Genomic DNA, 13,340 nt, shown 5'->3' with positions numbered 1-13,340 from the left:
CTGCTGCTGTCCATGATCTAGGTACACCCACAGTACTGTTAAGGATAGTAAAGTCAGGATTGCACGTCATGAAGGTGATACCCCACAGAAAATAGGAGCAGGAGTAGGCCATTCGGCCCTTTGAGCCTGCTGCATTCCATGGAACAATAGTGCATCAAACACACCAGCAAAGTGTGTGTTGACTAAAATAGACTCCTCCTCTGACTCAAAGTAATCAGTTCATAGGAATTTACAGGAGAACATTGGCTTATGGTACCTGCATGAACTCTTTAGATCAACTGTCCAATCAGTTCAAATCCTCTCTTCTTTTCCATAGCCACGGTTTTATTTTCTCTTTCAGAATTTATCCATTTTCCCTTTGAAAGCTACAATTGAATTTGCTTCCACCACATTTTTAGGCAGTTCATTCCAGGCCATAATAAAGACAAATCTCCCACATTGGCCTATCTGTTGGTTATCTTTAATCCTTGTGCTGTCTTGACTCATCTATCACTGAAGATAGTTACCCTTATTTAGTCTATCAGAAAAAGTACATACTCTTAAAGATCTATTTCCTTTCAAAGTAGCAACAAACACAAAATCTCTTCAGTCCCAGTTGCAGAGAAATAATCTTTGGGCATCTTTTGATTACCTTGTTTTGAGATTATGTGAGCTGATTAACACAGGAGCTGATATAGAGCTCTTAGAGCACAGCCCAGCTCTGGAAACACATATGACTCAACCTTCTGCATTACTGAACTTGACTGGTGACATGTTGGGACACTGGTGATGTTCAGTGTTCTCTAACATCGAACATAGGAGCAGGAGTAGGCCATTCGGCCCTTCGAGCTTACTCCACCATTCAATATGATCACGGCTGGTCATCCAACTCAGCCCCCTGTTCCCATTTTCTATTTTGCACGAAGAACTGTATCTAATTCCTTCTTGAAAACATTCAATAGTTTTGTCTCAAACTGTTTTCTGTGGAAAAGAATCCCACAGGCTCACCACTCTCTGGGTGAAGTAATTTCTCCTCAACTCAGTCCTAATTGGTTTATTCTATGTGACCCGTAGTTCTGGACTCTCATTGGGAACATTCTTCCTGGGTTGACCCTGTCCAGTCCTGATATAACTTTATAGGTTTCTGTGAAATGTCCCCCCTCCTCATTCTTCTAAACTCCAGTGAATATAGTCCTAACTGATCCAGTCTCTCTTCATACAGGTAGCTCTTCTATAATGTGACGGTTGTGTTCTTGTGCGACCCCGCATTATAGAAAAATCGTGCTTTGGAAACAGCGCTTCAGGTCTTGGCAATATAATCGTGTTACAGCCAACACGCATTTTGAAGGTTTGTGCTTTAGAAAAAGCATCCCCAATTCGCCTTTCCTCAGATAAGGAGACCAAAATTGCACACAGTGCACCAAGTATGGTCTCACCAAGGCCCTGTACAATTGCAGCAAGACATCCCTGCTCCTGTAGCCATTTAAATCTGATGATGCAGCCAATTTGTTATTTTGTCGGAGAATCCCCGAGTGTTTCACAGACAATTACGTACTTTAACATGTCGTTGCAGGCATAATACGAGAGAATGTGGTGGTAATGTCACTGAGGTAAAATCACTGGGCTAGTAATACAGTGGCTCTATCGAATGCTCTGGGGCATGGGTTCAAATATCATCACAACAGAGAGTAGAATTTGCATTCAATAATTTTAAAAAGGAAGATCTGAAATAAAAAGCTTGTGTAATAGTGATCATATAAACCACCATCATTGTTGTAAAAACCCAGATGGTTCACTCAGAGAAATCTGCTGGCCTTACCCAATCTGGCCTATGGGTGACTCCAGACCCACAGCAGTGTGGTGAATTGTCACTGCCTGACATCTGTAAATAAATATTTTTAAAAAGGCAAGAATTGAGGCAGTCAATTTGTTCACAGCCACGCAACACAAAAAAAAATGTGATTTGAGATTAATGAATCAGTTTCTGGAGCCGCTGATTGAGTACTGGAACACTGAGACAGTTTCCCCTGTTTATAATCCAAAACAGTCACTGCGGGATTCGCACAGGGAGGGTGAAAACAGCCTTGATTTAACACCTTGTACAAACATTGGGGCAGCACGCCCTCAGCATTGACACCTGTCCTAATATCTGTGTTTTCTCTGTGTTCATTCACAGTTTGAGGGTGTCAGTTTATTGCCCAGAGGGCAGTTAAGAGGCGAAAGTGAGGACTGTAGATGCTGGGGATCAGAGTCGAGAGTGTGGTACTGGAAATGCACAGCCAGTCAGGCAGCATCCAAGGAGCAGGAAAGTCGTTGTTTCGGGCAAAAGCCCTTAAGAGGCAACTACATTGCTTGGGATCTGAAGTCACATATCAGCCAGACCAGGTAAGAATGGCAGCTTCCTTCCCTGAAGGGCATTCCTGAACCAGATGGGTTTTTCCAACAACCGACAATTGACTCCTGGTCATTAGACACTTAATTCCAGATCATTTCATAAAAAACAGCAGGGGTACACCATCAATCCTGCTCTGCTGTTCAATAAGACTTTCTCCCTCAGCTCCACCTTGTCCCCCTGCACTTTAATCTCCTAAATGACCAAGAATCTATCAACCTCAATTTTTGAATATATTTAATGGTTAATATCAATATCCACAATTCTTGGCTGTCAAGAATTCCAAAGATTTACAGCTCTCTGATTAAAAAGATTCCTCCTGACCTCAGTCCGAAATGGCCTGGCCCTTCATTCTGAGATTATACTCTCGAATTGGGAATGCCCAATGGTAGTGTCCCTACACCCAGACCCGGAGGCCTGATTTCAAGTCCCGCCTGTTCCAGAGGTGTGTCACAACATGTCTCACCATTGCCTTCACAAGGACTAAAACTTCTCATTCGACAATAAATTTCGGCAAAGTCTGTGTCTCATGAATGAAGAAAATAATCTGACCGGATTGACTCAAATTATCTACACTTTCTAACTTCAGACTTTGCAGCCAGTGCGAGGCAGCCTGCAAGTATTTTCCAATTTAGAGGAACAGGAGTAGGCCATTCAGCCGCTTGAGCCTGTTTCACCATTTAATGAGATTATGACTGATCTGTGGCCTAATTGCATTTATATCCCCCTTTGCTCCAAATCCCTTCATACCTTTGTTTAACAAAATGTATCTTTCTCAGAATGAAAATTAACAACTGATCCAGCAGTCATTGCCATTTGTGGGAGAGAGTCCCCATTGTGTGTGGAAGTGCTTCCTAACATCTCTCCTGAACGGTCTGGGCCTAATTCTCAGACTGTGCTCCCTGATTCTTGAGTTCCCAACGAGTGGGAATAGCTTACCTTTATCTATGCTGTCATTTTTGGTTAATATCTTGAAGACTTTGATCAGAACACCCTGAACCTTCTAAATTCTCAAGAGGACACGCCTAATTTGTATAATCTCTCCTCATAACTTAACCCCTGAAGTCCCGGTATCATTCTTGTAAACCTAGATTGTACTCCCTCCAAGGCCAATCTATCCTTCTTGAGGTCTGGTACCCAGATCTACTCACAGTGCTCCCACTGGGATCGAACCAGGGTTTTGTATAACTGCAGCATAACATTTCATCCTTATATTCCATGCTTCTAGATACAAAAGCCAGCATTCCGTTAACCTTGTTGGTTATTTTCTATATGTGGAGTTGCCAGTGTTGGATTAGGGCGGACAAGGTCAGAAGTCACACAACACCAGGTTAGAGCCCAACAGGTTCACCTGACAAAGGAGCAGCGCCCCGAAAGCTTGTGATTTCAAATAAACCTGTTGGGCTATAACTTGGTGTTGTGTGACTTCTGACCTTTATTATTTTCCAAATTGAGCCCTTCAAGAATTTTACACATTTTAATAACGCCTTTCATTCTCTGGTCATTAAAGAGGAAAAGCTTCTTCTAATGCTCTCACCTGATGGGACAGCACTCTCTCAGAAATTGGCCTGCGGGTGTAAAGGTGCTACACAAATGCAAGCTGTTGATAGATCAGGCACCTGGAGGGGCACTCACCTGGCTTCCTTCTCTCTGCCAGAAGACTGCAGGCTGAGGGTTTCCTTTAGTCACACAGGGGAAGGTGACTGTCCGTCCTTGCGCCACGATCTGGTCTCTTGGTCTCACCACAAACTGTGGGGCAGCTGGGGGAGGGGTGGTGGAATCCAAGCACAGGACATGTCAGAGAACAGAGAACAGGGTGAGTGCCTTTCGAGAAAGCTTTCCACTTGGCTGGACAGAAGCCAGAGGAACCCCCCGCCCCCGCCCCCCAACCCCCATTACACACAGAGACTTACTGAGTCAGCCCACTGCCTCGCCTTTCTGAACGGTGATGTGTGTCCTCTGTGTCCTCCCCATACCCATTCCCAGATTTGGGTACCTGAGTAAATCCCACATGGCACTGAGTCCTTGCTCAATTGCCTTCTCTATTTGAAAGCCAACTTGTTGAGTTGGGATCCCCATTGGTTAATCAAATAAAACGGCGAATCCCACCTTCACCCATCAACTAACACTTTCCAGTATAGAGTTCTGGACAGTGATCAGGAGCAGGAACCCTTGGTGATTTCCCTCTCTCTAGCCCAGGGGTCATTGGACAGTGAGCAGGAGCAGGAACCCTGGCTGATTTCCCTCTCTAATGCAGGGATCTCTGGGCTGTAATGAGAACAAGCAGGAACCTTAGCTGATCTCTTCCTTAATCTCAGGGCTTGTTACAGTCAGTTACAGATAATGTCCCTTAAACATCCTTTGTTTATCTTTCAGTTTGTTCAGTTAATGCTGGTGATATTAACAGCCTGATGCGGCTGACATCATCATCTCAATCTAACAGAGCATCAGGGCTGGATTACCATCAGCAGCAATACAGGAAGATCAGGGTACTATAGTCAGTGCTCTTTCATCTACTGGAGCAGGTTAACCCATCAACTTCACACTGCTAGATTCTCAGAGCCTATCACTGCTTCATGTTGAATGTGCAGTATATCTGAGGTCTGTAACTGTCACATTATATTGAAAATTCATGGTGCTTATTAAAATGATTGGAACTGCACAAAGTGCATGAAACCTTCTCAAGAAAAGGGGTCCCTGACGGGGAGACTGTCCCTATAAGAGGGGTCCCTTACGGGGAGACTGTCCCTATAAAAGGGGTCCCGGACGGGGAGACTGTCCCTATAAATGGGGTCCCTGACGGGGAAACTGTCCCTATAAATGGGGTCCCTGACGGGGAAACTGTCCCTATAAATGGGGTCCCTGACGGGGAGACTGTCCCTATAAAAGGGGTCCCTGACGGGGAGACTGTCCCTATAAAAGGGGTCCCGGACGGGGAGACTGTCCCTATAAATGGGGTCCCTGACGGGGAAACTGTCCCTATAAATGGGGTCCCTGACGGGGAGACTGTCCCTATAAAAGGGGTCCCTGACGGGGAGACTGTCCCTATAAAAGGGGACCCTGACGGGGAGACTGTCCCGATTAAAGGGGACCCTGACGGGGAGACTGTCCCTATAAAAGGGGTCCCTGATGGGGAGACTGTCCCTATAAGAGGGGTCCCTGACGGGGAGACTGTCCCTATAAAAGGGGTCCCTAACGGGGAGATTGTCCCGATTAAAGGGGTCCCTGACGGGGAGACTGTCCCTATAAATGGGGTTCCTGACGGGGAGACTGTCCCGATAAAAGGGGTCCCTGACGAGGAGACTATCCCTATAAATGGGGTCCCTGACGGGGAGACTGTCCCGATAAAAGGGGTCCCTGACGAGGAGACTATCCCTATAAATGGGGTCCCTGACGGGGAGACTGTCCCTATAAAAGGGGTCCCTGACGGAGAGACTGTCCCTATAAAAGGGGTCCCTGACGGGGAGACTGTCCCGGTTAAAGGGGTCCCTGATGAGGAGACTGTCCCGATTAAAGGGGTCCCTGATGGGGAGACTGTCCCTATAAAAGTGGCCCCTGATGGGGAGATTGTCCCTATGAAAGGGGTCCCTGACAGGGAGACTCCCTATAAAAGGGGTCTTTGAGGGTGAGACTGTCTCTATTAAAGTGGTCCGTGAGGGGGGGTACTGTCTCTATAAAAGGGGTGCCTGATGGTGAAAATTCCTTGCTAACATATGCAGGGTTAATAAATGTGAGCATTAGCTGTAGAAGAGCCTTGATTTACACACGCAGAATGATGACAATAAAAACACAGAAATCACGCCAGGATCTGAAAACCCCTGGAAAAAAAGATTGGATTACAACATGCAGAAATTCAAAGCACAAATTGGTCCCAGTCCACATCCCCGACACTCATGCCAAGTCACCCACTGCTTCTGTTAATGTTATCAAAACACGATAGTTCAGCACAATCTAATGTGCACAGCCCAGCATGCATGGGTGAGGCTGATAAAACATATTCACACAGAGCCACGCACAAGCATCTGAATTAAGCTCAGTGATAGCTGAAGCCAAGCAAGCATGGGCAGAGAGAGGGAGAGAAAGCAATTAAACACTGGGCGGCCCAGACCATCTTAGCAATTCAGCGGATAAAGGATCTGGGACAATCTTATCATGGGTTGCTAAATGAGCTTGGATTTCTGTCGAGATGCCATATTCAGTGAGAGAGAAGCTCAGCTTTGCTAAAATGTAACAACAGGGCGGTGAAGAGTAGCAGGATCGGACGTGACCAGAGACACATGAAGTCAGCTTTGAGGAGAGAGGCTTTGGGACACAAATGATGTTAACACATTCCATGTTCACCTTTACTTCCACAGCAGTAAATGCACAAACAGCCACATGGCACAAAATACCACACAGCACTTTATTTCTCACTTGTCCTTTCACCTCCTTTGTGCCATCCTCCATCTCTCAGATTTCCCTCACCCTGTTCCTCGCTGGGTGCTGAATCTCACTCTCGAACAGCCGAATGGTGACTTCACCCAAATTGGAGCTCAGATGGTCAACGATACCAAAATATTGTAGGGATGGGGTATTACACACACACACACACACACACACACACACACACAGTCTCTTTCTCTCTCACACATGCACAGACACACAAACACAGACACTCACACAGGTACACACATACACACAGGTACACATGCAAACACACAGACAGACACAGACTTTCCATGCACACACACACACACGCACATGCGCATGTACACAACCACGCACACAAACGTATACAGACACGTGCACACGCATGTGCATGTACATGCATGCACGCAAACAGACAAGCACACACACAATCCCAATTTGCTTCACTCCACCATTGGTATACACTATTGAAAAATCACAACCTCCCACCTTGAAGACATTGTGTTAAATCTGTTTTGGTCATCTCATCTCTGAGGCTGTGTCAAAATGACATCAAGAAGGCAGTAAAGGGTAGCAGAAGAAGTAGCCCAATGACTCTGCTCTGTTATTCAATGTGATCATGGCTGATCTGATCATCCTCAATTCCACTTTCCTGCCTTGTCCCCATTCACTGAACCTCCACAGTGAGAAACAGGCAGAGTCCCACAACTGGGGATAACTGTGACCCACCAACTCAGTCTCACATTCTGATCCCATCCTGTAAAATGCTTGGTATTCTGCTCTGCTCTGTCCTTGGTCTTAAAACAGAGTCTAACATTCTTCACAAGACATGATTGGAGAGGGCGTTTGTCCAAAAACACAGTAAGACGTAGGAGCAGAATCAGACCATTCTACCCACAGAGTCTCGGTCTGCCATTTATTCATGGCTGATATGTTTAACAGCCCCATCTTCCTGCCTTCTCCCCATAACGTTGATTCACTTACTCATCAATAACCTATCGACCTCTGTCTTATACACACAATGACTTGGCCTCCACAGCCCTCTGAGGCAATGTGTTCCACAGACTCTGGCTGAAGAGTTCCTCTTCCTCTCAGTTCCAATGAGCCATCCCTTCACTCTGAGGCTGTGCCCATCCTATTTACTCACCCATGACAATCTCTGCCCCACCTTGCCACATCTGGTTATTCCTGAAATAACATCAAGAGCATTACCTCTGTCACCCTAACTAGGGTTGATTATGTAATGCATCAGAGATTACAGATAACATGTCTCCAATTACCTTATGCCAACCTGAAAGAGCTCTACTCTCATAGTTACATTTTAAACCATGTTTGAAGTTGGTCCCAACATTATCTTAGAAACCTGCAAGGTCTGTGCGCAGGGACCTCATACCTTGCTGAAAAACCATTAAGAATTCAACCCCTTCTCGTGACATAGACACCTGACAACAACTTGCAATCAAGTAGCGACTTTAAAATTGTGAAACTTTCCATGGTGTTTCCCAGGAGGGTTATCAGATAGAAATTTGGCACCAAGCTACATAAAGGAGAAACGAGAACAGGGGACCAGAAGCTTTGTCAAAGTGGCAGGTTTTAAGGAGCGTTGTGAAGGAATTTAGGGGTTTAGGAGTTTAGTTTAGAGATTAAGGGGGAGGGACAGGGACAGAACAGAGGTTAGGGCTTGGGTGACTGAAGGTCTAGCCATCAGTGGGAAACAATGAAAATTGAGGTTATGGGAGAGACCAGAACCACAGGAGTGAACTCATTCAGAGAGCTGGGTGGACATTGTCAAGGACAATGGAGGATTGCCTTTGTGTTTCTGATCAAAGTGACCATCCTTAGTCAATGTGATATTCAGCTGCAGTTGGCTTCACAAGTCCTGCCTTCCAGCCCACAATTCAAGGGCTTTTGGACTTTACAGCAAAGATTAGCAGCAGCCGGGTCACTGTACTTCTACCCCTTCCTCACCCTTCACCATCCTCCTGCCCCGGCCCCTCTACTGAGGCTAATGGAATGGTCCTTCTGGTGTTACAGCCCCTGACTGGATTCTGCCAACTGAGGGCAGAAGGGAGGCAAAATCCAGGAGCCCCGATTCTCTAATAGACCTAGTAGAGCTTGATCCCTCGGCTGTACTTCAGATTGATGTCTTTTAAACACCAACATACAAGGAATGTTGGACGGCATTGAGGAGAACAACTGTCTCTTTCAACCTCTGACTTTGCTTTAAATGGCTGCGTGGCTTTTTTTTGATTTGAGGCTTTAATGATTTATTGAAGTTGTTTACACTTCAGTGGAAATGGATTATCAAGTGCAATATTTAATTCATGATGGAATGCATATGCCTGAGGCAGAAAGATGTTTTTTTAAAAAAGAAGTAATTTCTTGAAGCCTTTCCCTATCATGTTTTATTCAGTGGGTTAAAGCAATTACAGCAGGGAGGCTTTCTCTTTGCCACCCTGCAAGTCTGTGGTTCCGCCCTGTGTGTCTGACTGGGATCAGGTAGTGAAAAGTGACACAGCTGCGCCAATGATTCGGACGACGTTAACTTGTGTTCTACATAGGGCACACCCTCATGAGGTGGTCTGCCCTCGAAGCCACCCATTGACCAGAGGACAGCGTTGTTTCCCTAAGAGCCTGAGCTTGAGTCCCTCTACAGAGAGCAGAAAGCAAATCCAGGTTCGCATCCCTACCTCATCCTTCAAGTGGGACTGCGATCCTCGGCCTGTATTGGCAGGTGAAGGATTTCCACAACACTATTTTAAGAGATCAAAACTGCACACACTGTTCGGGCTCCCATCCTCACCCCAAACAACAGCGCAAAAAGCAAATCGTGTATAAGATGGGTATATGAATAGGAAGGGTTTGGAGAGATATGGCTAAGTGCTGGCAAATGGAACTAGATTAGGTTGGGATATCTGGTTGGTATGGACGAGTTGGACTGAAGGGTCTGTTCCTGTGCTTAACAGCTCTATGACTCTCTGACTTGTCTTTGTGAAATTCTGCTGTGTCAGAACACAAACACTGGCCACACTTAGAAATTATGCTGTTGGCTGTAAAAGTCATTTGGACCACTCTGAGGATGGAAAGGCAGCTACAGAAATGCAAGTTCTTTCTTTCTCTTGACCCACGCATTGTCCACCATACAAAAGATAGGCAAAAACTTGCCACCTAGCCCCGAACTTCAGTTGGACGATCTGCTGGGTCATACTGAGTCAGGTGTTTGTGGATTTAAGGCGTCAGACTAGGAGTCGCACTGTCAGTGCCAAGGAAGTGCAGCACTGTCAGAGGCACAGTCCCCTAGGGGGCCATAAGATGGAATCCCCATCTGCTTTCTCAGGTAGACCTTGAAGCAAGATCTTGAAAATGCTGCACAGAGATCTAGGTCAATATCCACCCTCCAAACATTCACCTTTAACAAAATATCAAACTTGCTTACATGTAACTATCAGAAAGCCTCTCGAGATAGGTACAAAACAATTAAATACAGAGTAAAGCATCCTCCACACTTTCAAACTGAAAGTAAAGTTTCCTCTATCCTGTCCCCATCAAACACTCCGAGCACAGGTACAGCATGAGGTTAGATCGAGAGTAAAGATCCCTCTGTACTGTTCCACCAAATGCTCCCAGGACAGATACAACATAGGGTTAGAGACAGACTAAAGCTTCCTCTAATCTTTTAAACTGAAAATAAAGCTCCCTCTACATTGTCCCCATCAAACATTCCCAGGGCAGGGACAGCATGAGGTTTGATATAGAGTAAAGCTCTCTCTACAATGTCCCCTGAAATTCTCCCAGGACAGGGTCAACACAGGGCTGGATACAGACTAAAGCTCTCTCTACACTAGCACCATCATGTGTGGATAAACCAATTAACACAAATTGAATAGCCAATGTCCAAATTCTAATTACAGTCATGGAATCATACAGCATGGAAACAGATCCTTCACTCCACTACTTATTTACTCCTTTGTGGTCTCAGTCTGGACAGGGTTTGAACTTGTTTCCCAAAGTGGTTTAATTCTCACAGTGTCCCCCCAATCCCTAGACAATCATTGCTCTGTATTTTGATAATGATTTTCATTTTAGGGAACAACATGGGAGTTGTCCCCAGGTAACAGGTCACGGTATCTGTTCCGGAATTCTCTCTTCATGGTGCTGTGTGCTGTCATGTGACTACAGCCCTCGTTATCTCTGTGACCTCCTCCTGACACACAAACTTCAGAAATCTCTAATCCCCCAAAACTAGACCTTCCTGAGATTCCAATTTTAATCACTCCACCCCCAGCGGCCTTGTCCTCAGCTGTCAAATCTCTGAGCTTCCAAAACCACAGTGTCCAAATCTCTCCACCTCTCGCCCTCTCATTCTTCTGGAAAATGCTCTTTAACACTTTCCTCATTGATCAAGTCTTGGCCATCTGTTCTATATCACCTCACATGGTTCAGTGTCAATATTTGTTTGCTAACACTCCTGTCACACATTGGGAAGGTTTTGTATTGTTGAAGGCACTAAGTAAATGCAAGTAGTTGTAGATTACATCTAACCAGTGTAACCCATCCCTGTTATAATGTGCTGAGATCCCCTTTCAACATCCTTCTACAATAGGTCTAAAATCTCTCCGATCTGGTAGCTGAGGGAGATTTAGAAATGTACAAATGAACTTTGTATTCCTTTTTCTATCTTCACTTATGCAGCAGAGCGAAATAACAGAGCAGCATTGCTATTGGGAGCAAGGGAAGCAGGCAGTAAAAGCAACATCTACTTCAAGCAGAAGTCAGACCAGACGCCAATCAGACTCCAATCAGACTCACATTGTATGTGAGAAAACACACTTGCCTTTTTCAAAAATTCTCCTCTTCACCCTCCAGCACCCATTCACCCTACAAACCCTTCTCCACAGTTTGCCGTGGAGGACGGAGTTTGTAAATTGGGTTTCCTGACTGGGACATGAGGTTTCTAAGATATCAGCCTCACGTTGTCAGGGGGATGGAAGCTAACTGGGAAGACAGCATAAGGCAATGAGGACGGATATCGGTCAGTGGCCAGGATTGAGGGTCTGAAAAGCTGGAGGGCTGGGTGCTTTCTTTACCAAAGACAACCACACTGTGTACCAGGGTGGTACTTAAGATTAAGGTCTCTCTGTAAAGCTAAGCCATCAGGGTGGTTGTGAACTGAATAATGTCTCAGCAGGAGGGAGCCCAGATGGAGCAACAAAATTATTGCACACTTTAAAAAGTGAAACCTGGCACATCAGTTTTCTTTCAATTGAGGCAGTTTGGGAAGTATGATTCTTTTACATCATTAATGAACAGATTGTAACAAAATGTTTCTGTACTGGAGTGTTCATAAGGTGTATTGGAGTGTGTATCAGCATGTGAGTGTTTTGGTGTGAGTATGTTTATTGGGAATGTCTGACAGTGTGTCTAAGCGTGTGCATGCCTTTCTGTTTGTGTGCACACACATGTTCCTGTGTATGAGTGTGAGGTCACAGAGGGAAGGTGTAGGAGTGCCTGTGTCTGTGTGTGTGTGTGTCTGTGTGTCTGTGTCTGTATCTGTGTGTGTGTGTCTGTGTGTTTGTGTTTGTGTTTGTGTGTGTGTGTGTGTGTGGAGAAGCCTGGATGCTGATGAGTCAGTGGAGTGTGTGTGATTATGAATGTCAGCATATCAGTGAGTGTGTGAGTAATGTTGGTGAAAGTGTGTGCTAGCTGCCTACTCAAAGTGTGAGAGTGTATGCATATGTACAGGATGTGTGAGAGGATAGATCCAAGTGATTAATTGATTGATTTATTTATTATCATGTGTACCAAAGCTTTGTTTATGAGCAGTTCACGCAGATCATAATCATCAAGGCTGTGCAGATTTTAAAAACTTAGACAAAGGCAGACAGGTTACATTGCACAGGGTGTGCGCTAAGCCAGAGCAACATTAGCAAGTACTATAGATGAGAATGTGGACACAATGAATGTACATGTGAGAGTGAGCATGGGTGTGTCTGTAAGAGTGAGTGTGTGTTTGTGTGTGTGTGTGTGTGCGCGTGTGCGCGCTTGATGTTATAAGCGGGTGCATGCACATTGTAGTGTGGGAATGTGTGTGAGTGGGCTCATGTGTGTCTGTGTGAGGATTTGAGGGTGAGCGTATGAGCATCTGTGCTCAAATGCCTGTGTGTGTGGTCCACGTTATAAATCAGGTGCCTTCAGGCAACCCAATGAACCATCACATACTTCACACCAGAAAAAAAAATCAAATCTATCCATTTTCTTTCAAATACCTTCAACTGAGATCAATGAAATTGTCAGTGGAATTTACTGAGTCAGGCTTTTCAGGCTTGTTTTAAAAGGAAAGTTCCAGCTGTTGTATTCACCCAGTCTGTAGTGTAATCACTACACTTTAATCTCTCTTGGCAATGATGTGTATTGCTCACTTTGCATTCTGTAATAACCCCCTCCCCCACAGACACTTAAACAACAGAGGTGAACACAATGGGGACAATAACTACACAGTTTCGAGCATTTTGCAGTCATGCTGTAAATGAAAGGAATGATGACTACTTACCGACAGGGTGTG

At 45.2% G+C, this 13,340-nt stretch overlaps 1 protein-coding gene across 8 annotated transcripts in view; it reads right to left on the bottom strand.

Annotated features, from left to right (window-relative positions):
* Nucleotides 1-13,340, bottom strand: part of robo2 (roundabout, axon guidance receptor, homolog 2 (Drosophila)) — a 1,634,458-nt gene that overhangs the window by 200,263 nt on the left and 1,420,855 nt on the right. For all 8 annotated transcript variants that reach the window (XM_072585780.1, XM_072585785.1, XM_072585784.1 and 5 more), the window contains 2 exons: nucleotides 13,329-13,340; nucleotides 4,007-4,131 (listed from right to left, as the gene is read on the bottom strand). In XM_072585780.1, coding sequence (XP_072441881.1) covers nucleotides 4,007-4,131; nucleotides 13,329-13,340 — 137 coding nt within the window. The remainder of the gene's footprint in view (nucleotides 1-4,006; nucleotides 4,132-13,328) is intronic.

Source organism: Chiloscyllium punctatum, chromosome 15, assembly GCF_047496795.1.
Source record: "Chiloscyllium punctatum isolate Juve2018m chromosome 15, sChiPun1.3, whole genome shotgun sequence".
NCBI classification, from domain to species: Eukaryota; Metazoa; Chordata; class Chondrichthyes; order Orectolobiformes; family Hemiscylliidae; genus Chiloscyllium; species Chiloscyllium punctatum.
The sequence above is the reverse complement of the archived record's forward strand: the minus strand, read 5'-3'. Positions and strand labels throughout refer to the sequence as shown.